The sequence below is a fragment of the Capsicum annuum genome, chromosome 11 (genome assembly GCF_002878395.1).
Source record: "Capsicum annuum cultivar UCD-10X-F1 chromosome 11, UCD10Xv1.1, whole genome shotgun sequence".
Lineage (NCBI taxonomy): Eukaryota > Viridiplantae > Streptophyta > Magnoliopsida > Solanales > Solanaceae > Capsicum > Capsicum annuum.
In genome coordinates, this window is record NC_061121.1 from 207,379,199 (window position 1) to 207,387,875 (window position 8,677).

General features: G+C 31.7%; 1 protein-coding gene across 1 annotated transcript; it reads left to right on the plus strand.

Annotated features, from left to right (window-relative positions):
- The first annotated feature begins 415 nt into the window (after window positions 1–415).
- On the plus strand, window positions 416–3,051 carry LOC124888959. The gene is made up of 4 exons (XM_047400245.1): window positions 416–505; window positions 578–679; window positions 786–1,139; window positions 2,968–3,051. Exons 1-4 carry the CDS (start codon window positions 416–418, stop codon window positions 3,049–3,051), a joined length of 630 nt encoding a protein of 209 aa, XP_047256201.1.
- Window positions 3,052–8,677: the final 5,626 nt, after the last annotated feature.

Consider the following 8,677-nt stretch of genomic DNA (forward strand, 5'->3'; position numbering starts at 1 on the left):
ATTTTCAAACATAAAATAAAGGTATGCGCTCTAAATTCTGATGAATATACCACTGATTAATTTTGTCTTTGAATTTTATATTTACATGTAGTGGAAAAGCTAACCAATATTTTCATTTTGAAGCCTAAATTCTTCTTTGACACAGCCGAATCAATTGCTTGACGACATATTTCTTTATCTATTGGAAAAAAGTAGGCTACAAATAAGATTAACATGTGGAATGATTTTGATGATCCACTTAAAAGTAAAGCTCAGATTTTGGATAAGGTGCCGGATGGAATCCCATCGGATCAATGGATTTCTTTTATTGAATACAATTTTAAAGAATCAATAAAGGTATTTATGTATATGAATTTCCTTATAGTTGTATAATTAATTTTATCTAATTGAGGTATAAATATATTTTTGTAAGAAAATGCGTCAAAGGAACCGTGAAAATCGAAAGAAACAGACAATTCCACACGCCGGTGACTCCAAAGACAATGCTACAAGAAGGGATGAAATGGTGAGTGAATTAACCTCGAATGTAATTATTCCTAACTAGTAAATTATTTTGATTATGTTTTTTAATTTATAGACGGCTGAGGCTGGACAATGGCCTGGCCGAGGAAAAATGTACCTTGCTACTCATAACAATCAAGATGGAGCATATGTTAATGAAGCGGCAAAAGAAATATGTGTGAGTTATACTTATGTGCCATAGACTCTTGTCGAGTAATCAACTGCGGTATGCCAAATAAATTTCTATTTTTAATTTATTTTGAAAATAAATTTTCTATATGTAGGAAAAAATTGAGTTAGCTTTGAGCCAAAGCGCAATAGATGAGTCTCAAATTTCGCCAAATGATGCCGTTGGTAAGGTGCTAGGGCTAGAGCACTCTGGAAGGGTGAGATTCTTGGGATTAGGAGTTGTTCCTAGTAGAGTTTTCAAACAAGATAGACCTCATTTTGGTGGTACAAGTGCTTTAAGTAGTGGAGGTTCTTGTTCTTTCCAATGTAGAGATAACTTTGCTCAAATGATGAATTCTCACAATCAAATAATGAGTTCTTTGAAGGCATATATGATAATGAAAGAAGGAACGATACTGGAAAAATTTGTGGGGCTCTTTGATTCTCCTTCAATGGTTTCTCCCACAATGGTAAGTATAGTTCTCTTTATTTTTATTTTTTTCAATTGAATCGGTTGAACTTGGTATGCAAGTTAGTTCTCTGCATTAACAATTTTTAGAGGGTTCTATTACCAAGATGTAAAGGTGCTATTTAAGTATATTCATGCACCAGAAATTTGATAATTCTAGTGAAAAACTATATCAACCATTCAAATTCAGGTGCATATTATGCTAAGGCTACAATGTGTCATTGCTGTTTAATTAGAGATTGTGGAGTGTGTGCTAGTTTAAAATGTATGATAGAAATATTGGGAACCAGGAGGACCCTTGAATAAGATCTGTGGAAGGATTTCATTTGAAGAAACCTAGAACAACAAAACTTAGCTTATGATCTAAGCAGAAAAATGTGAAAGCAAAGTGTCTTAGTGAGTGTATGAACGGGGGTGGCGGTGGCATTTTCAAAAATGAACTGGGGAAACTATAGTCTTCATCCTAAAATCCACTAAATGATTTTCTTACTTTAATCAAGTGAATAAAGCATAGACTAACTTGTTCGATGTAGTAGATGAGGATTTTGTCAGTGATTTTGTTTCCAAGATGGTCAGTCACGTGGAAAATCGGTAAAGATATAACCAAAACAAAATAATAATCATATAGTTATGAATGACTCAGATATAGATCAGAAAGTTATTACTTGCATTTTAAAATTGGATTATAATATTCAGACCAGCTGTACGTTTTCTTGATTTGTTTTGGGAAAGAAGTTAAAGTGATTGGTGAGATGAGAAAAGGTATAGAGGAAAAGGGCAAGTTCAGGAGTTTCCTCTTGAGGAACTACAAGTTCCCTTCTTGATACAAGAAAAGCCTACTTCTGACTGCTTCTTTTGGATGTTTGCAATGCAATTTCTCATACTTTTGGTTGTCCTTCCACTAGCATCACTCATATTACTACTCTTCCTACTTGTGAAAGTACACGTGCTTTTAGTTGTTTAAGTCATAGTATTACTAGATAAATTCCTTCTTCCACTCTGATTGAAAGTAGCAGGTGTTTTTAAAGATTCAACATTTATATCAGTCAGTACCTGAGGATTTTTATCAAATTTACTTTCTGTAATCTTCTGAGAAAAGAAAAAGTCACCAGGTGAAATGGTTTCTGTGGCTTCAAACATAGGATTAGCACTAGTAGTGCTTCCAGAAATCTTTGCGTTGGCGATCATTTCATTAAGTTCACCTCCTATAGGTCTATGTTTATTAGGAATTTCCCTTTCTTTCCTCGACAAGCTCCTAACTGGCAATTGGGATTGTTTATAAACACACATATTTTTCATAATTAGCAAGTACTGACATATGACATATTTAGCATAACAAAACATGTTGTCTATTATTAGCCAATGATTGTAGCTTAATCATAATCATATAGAATTACAAATCAAGGCTGCATATACTGCATAGTTAACTTATACTGACACTTTTTAGTTAGGGATTCAAAAAAATTATCTGTAAGACACTTAAAAAAGCAAGAATATATTATCCAATTAATTGAATTTTGTCCAAGCTCTATGTTCTCGTTCATCTGATTTCATCCAATTTTCAAATCAAGGCTACAAATCAATGTTTTGCTGACTGATTTTAATAAGCTAGAGCTAAAGGATGACGGGTGAAGTAGGTTGATATCCGGCGTAAAAATAATTAAATTATGATGAATCCTCTAAACATATACAGAGGATTTAATATAATGAACTTCAACTAGTTTTGGATATAGATGTAGTTGATTGATTGTTTATTGAACTGTTTTGTACTTTAGTTATAAGGACTGAAAGTTTATCGATTGATTCTTATACTTAGCATTTTTGTGTAGCCAAGTGATGCGGTTAGTGGACCTATTTCACCTATGGATGTAAGGAGATCACGCAATGATAATGATCCTAATGACATTCTTTGATTCCATTGGATTTGTTTTGGATATTCAATTATGATGATGTAATTGTGTTGTTGGACTGAATCTTAGAAATATTGAAGGTTTTGTGTTTAATTTTGTACTTTGAAGATACTACTTAATGTTGAAAATTTGACGTTTGAAGATATTAATGTTGAAAATTTAATTTTTGAAGTTTAATGTTCAATGTATTTTTAATATGCTTGTCAATTACAATGTTTAATTACTTTTTTGTATTAATAATATATGAATTGAACAAATATTGAATTGTAGGTTATTGAAATTTGAGCTAAAATTAGAATCTATAATTAGTTATTAAAAAATGATGGGTCCTACTAATTTTAAAAAAAATAAACAATTGCGGAGGTTTAAACCCCCACAATTTGTAAATAAAAAATTATTATAAAAAAAATAAATTTAGAATAATGGGGGTCAGTAACCGTCGTAAAATAATTACGAGGGTCACAACCCCCGCAAAATAACCACCGCAAGTTAATTATGAGGGGTGGAACAAAACCGCTGCAATTCGTTTGTGACGGCTCGAATTGTGGGGGTTTTGGGAACCCCCGCAATTACATTTTAAGGGGGTTTAAAACCCTCGCAAACTGCAAAATAACCCCGGTAATTTGACCCATTTTTTGTAGTGTGGTTAAATAATCATTTTTATTTATAGCACAATCAAGATCAGAAGTTAGGGACATTCTACATTGAATATTTTTAACAATGTTAATAAATAAAAATAATATTGCGAATGAAGTTTAAAAATGTTGGCCCTACAAGTAGTTCTAGGAATACCATTAAACATAGGATTATAAATTGTTTGAATATAATGAATAAAGGCATCAGAAGAAGGAAAACAAAAAGGCAAACAACCCACAGATACCATTTTAGCTATTTCTTCCTGGTCCCTCAATTTATTACACTTCTTCATTACGTGACCTGTTGTTAGGTCCATTCTAGTTTGCGTTGGTCCACCAACATCCGCACCACCTCATGCAATATTTAACTCTCTTTCGTGATTATCACTTATATGTCTTATTAACATACCCGTACCCCCTTACTTGCCTCCTCTTTTATGCTTATATATTTGTGGACAAATATTGCATTGCACCTCAATATCTGATATACGTTCAAAAAATTGTCATACAATACTAGTTAGTTTACGAGCTCTTGGGACACGGGGAGGACAGGGAGGGAGATTAACTAATTCGGATCTAACGTTAGCATTTCCTACTGCGGGTGTCTCACCAATATTTTTATCATCTTCGTCTAAATTAACCACATCTACTTCATTTTCTTCTTCTATACCGTAATTTTTTAGAGCTTCTACATAATCCATATCGTGGGCACCTACACCTAAAGGTACACCTACTTATTCTTCCTCAAAGGGTTGACTAAGCGGTGCCGGAGGCACACGGTATATCTACTACTTGAACTACCTCTACCGCTAGTAATTCATTTTTTACTATCACTACCACTTCCGGGACAAAAAATTTTAACACCTTTAGTAGCGAGGTTTCTTAATTTATCCATAATATAAATTAAACTAAAAAAAATTAAAATAAATAAATATAATAAAATTAAATATTCAACAATTAATGCACTAAATAAAAATTAAACGTAAGAGATGGAACGATAATACCAAATTTTGGAAGTATCCGAAGGTTGCGATTTTAGAAACTTCCACTCGTACTTTGTAATAACAAAATTTAAAAATTAAAGTGAGCACTTTAGGAAATGTATAGAATATTTGAGAATTGAGAATTGAGATTTGAGAAAATGAAAAATTGTGTGAAAAATGATTTGAAAGTGTAGGGTATTTATAGAAATATTTTTGGGATTAAAAAGATATTTTAAATGATTTTTTTTTTTAATTAAAGGGAGCATTTAGCCATTTTGGGCTCCCCACGGTCATATAGCCGTTAGGCCCAATGACTATAATGGCCCAAACGGCCATTTTTAGAATTTGACCATTTAAAAAAAAAAGTTTTTTTATTTTTTGTTATCCGGGCTGGGCCGGGCCGATTAACCGGCGGACCTGGACCGGTTTTGGTCTGGACCGGATTAACCGAGCCCAAAAAAATAATCCAGTCCGTGGAATGATCGAGCCGTGTTAGTGTAGTGGGTCGGGCTGGGCCGGTTCGGGCCAGATCAAACCGGCCCAATTAACAGTCTTAGCTAAAATGCTTACAGTCCGTGAAGCTTTAAGTTGGTTGAAGAGCTACTATCACAACTCGGTTGTTGTTGAGATGATTGATTTTTCGCCAAGCAAGCATTGAAAAAATTCGAGAGTGACAATTCTTATTTTTATATTATTGTGCAAGATTGTAAAGCATCCATGTGCAGAGGTCAGGATTTCCGTTTAGGAGGTTCAAAATTTGAAAAAAAACTCATTGAAGGGGGTTCAACATTTATAATATATACATAACAATTATTTTAATCTTATATAAATAATATAATTTTTTGTCAAAGAGAATTCGGAAAAACCCTCTTTACTAAGCTAGCTCCGCCTCTGCTCATGTGTGACTTTAAATCTATAATTTTATCTTTTGTTACAAGGTCATCGAATCAGTGTGCGCGCATGTTAGTTAGGATTGTAGGATCTATGTCGCTTATGCCTATTGAGTGGATTGTGCATCCCCATTTTTGACTTATCATGTACTCATGGTATGGACTGGATTGAACATCCCCATCTTTAATTCATGATGTAATCAGTTATGATTTGATGATATTTTTAGGTTACTTTCTCCGTTTAAAAAAGAATGACCTACTTTGATTAGGCACAAAGTTTAAGAATATAAAAAAAAAATTGAATCTTGTGGTCTTAAATTAAAGTTGTGTCTACTATATCAAAATGTCCTTTAATCTTGTGGTCCTAAACATGTCATTTGGAAAGTTGAAATTAAAGTATTACCAAAAAAGGAAAGGAATCAATTCTTTTTTAAACAAACTAAAAAGAAAAGTAGTTCATTCTTTTTTAAATTGAGGGAGTATTTATTTTTTAAACAATAAAATAAAATTGAACGAGGTCTTTTATTAAAGTAAAAGAAGAAAAATGAAAAGAGAAGAGATTTTTTTCGTATGTGTGTGTGTGCGTGCATGTGTGTATGTATATATATGTGTGTGTACGCGTGTATATGTGTTATTTTTGTGATTTTTTTTATTTCTCATTTAATGTCTGATATTCGTATTGGAACTTGAATAATTATGATTTTACACGAAAAATAATAGAAAGCAACTCAGTGTATCAATGCGAGTGTGCTTCCCAATATTTGATTCCAATGAGCTGGTTCGTTGAGAAGTCGGTGGAATATCATGTTTTATAAAATGCAAGCATGTGGGAATCCTGTTGAAAAGGATTGACTGAACTTTTGTAAGTATACTCACAAAGAAGAGAGAAAGTAAAGTCGCAGTCAACAAGATTTTCGATAGAAAAAACTATTTAGCTAGTAGTGTTGTAAATTAGAAATTGAAATAATATTACTAGAATTTGTATTTTCCCCCTCATGTAAAAATGACTGCATGCAACATTTTTTGAACATTAGTCATAGGTTGTTATGACCAAATATCTTTTGTTTATAAAAGCGGTACATAGAGACTACTTATTTTTACCCTGCTCACACATTACAAATTAAATTTGCAAGCTAATTTTTCGATTCTTAATTTGAGTATTTTCTCTTCCACCCTCAATCTTGCATTGTTTTTTAAGAATTACAACTACGGAGAAAGCCAGTGATGATTAGTGGGAATAGCTCTTACTATGTTTGTGTATTTTGCGATAATCATGTCACCATCGTCAGTGATTTATTTAGAACACACACGGGATCCAGCAAGCACTTTTGATTTAATTCTTTATGATATTGTTGTTCATATATTTCTTTTATTGTAATGATCAAGAAAAAGCTCAGATCTTAATTGATCAATTCTTTTGAAAGAAATGTGAAGAAACTAAAAAGTAATAATCATTATCATTTGAGCATGCATTATTTCTACGGTACTATTTTACGATGATATATGCGGTATATATTGAAATTCTGAAATTGATCTTGATGAATATACCAATAGTATTGACAAGACATCTCAAAATTAGTGACTTCAAATTAAATTTTAATCTGGAGTCTTAAAAATATGCTTATACATAATAAATAAAAAGTTAATGTTGCATTTTTCTTGTTTTTTCATAACAATTGTTTTTAGTGTAGAATTATATTCCACAAAGTAATATTATTGTTTATAATAGTTAAGGATTGATTCAAGTTAATAAGAGTTAAACCATAAGTTTTCAATGCATTACCTTGAATGTTATTGTAAACATATAAAAGATTTTAGTAGTTTAATTCAAAGTTTCAAAATATTTCTATTGAATGATGATAGTTTTTTTTTTACTATATTCAATATTATCAAAAAGAAAGAAAATCATAAAATTAATAATTAAAAATTTTTGAGGCCCTGAAATTTGAGAGTCCGAAAACAAAAATTTTACTAACCCTACCCTTAAGCCATCGTAAGATAGTTTCTTGCATCATCATTCTCTGGTACGGTGGTTTTCGATTCTCTGCTACCGCCTGTGAATATAAGTATGCATTTGGCTATAAAAATAAAAAAAAATTGGAATTGGAGTGGAATTGAAATTATATTTGACCGTGAATATAAATTATCCTTGTTTTTGGATTTTATTGAGAGAAGTGGATTGAAAAAAAGCGAAAATATATATCCACCTATTTTTACTTTTCCATGTACAACTTCGAGCTATATTTAAAATTCTTATGGCTAAACACTATTTTTAGAATAAAGTGATTTTTTTCCTGAAATTAGTGGAAAATACTCATGGCCAGAGGGGCCTAAGACTTTTCATAGTTAAAGATCCCGTGATCGATTCTATGCTACTATAGTTTTCTTTATTTTCATTTGGGTTGAGGGTAGTCGTAAATATGTAATTTGAGATTTAAATGTCACATTGTTTTAGAAATTAGAATGTTGGAAAATTAGTCACTTTTTCTTTATTTTTATTATAGTAGAATGTTGGAAATTTGTCACCTTTTCTTCATTTTCATTTGGGTTTTAGGATGCTGGCAAATATGTCATTTGAGATTTGAATGTCACATTGTTTGGGAAAATTAGTCACGTTTTCTTTATTTTTGTTATAAAATATAAAAGAATAAAGAAGAAGAGTAGAGAAGATAGAGAGTAATTCTTATTTCTCTTGAGGGATTTCTTGATGGGTTAAATTATAATAAAGAAAAACCCTTTTTATTTATAGGGGAAAACTAATCTTGGGGTTTTTAACTTTTCCATAAATAGATTTTCACTATATATGGTAATATATTTATAAGACTCCCCCTTGAATGTTAATGTGCCTCGTTAAAACCTTACTAGAAAAAATCTAGTGGAAAAAAAAATTTAGGGAAGGAAAAAGAGTATACATCTCTAACAATTCGCATATAAGCTGCCTCATTAAAAACCTTACAAGGAAAATTCAGTGGGACAAAATCTCGCAAGGAAAAAAGAGTACAGTACGTATTAACTCCTCCTAATGAGAACATCCTTGAGCCTTTGCATCCCGATCTTGTGTACCATCTTCTTGAAAGTTACAATTGAAGGAGACTTAGTGAATAAATCAGCCACATTGTCA

Bases quoted from the DNA above. Each gene is read 5' to 3' on its own strand.
- LOC124888959 (XM_047400245.1), top strand. From the start codon at position 416: ATGCGTCAAAGGAACCGTGAAAATCGAAAGAAACAGACAATTCCACAC. The intron at 506-577 runs GTGAGTGAATTA...TTTAATTTATAG, and splicing joins CTACAAGAAGGGATGAAATG to ACGGCTGAGGCTGGACAATG. The intron at 1,140-2,967 runs GTAAGTATAGTT...ATTTTTGTGTAG, and splicing joins CAATGGTTTCTCCCACAATG to CCAAGTGATGCGGTTAGTGG.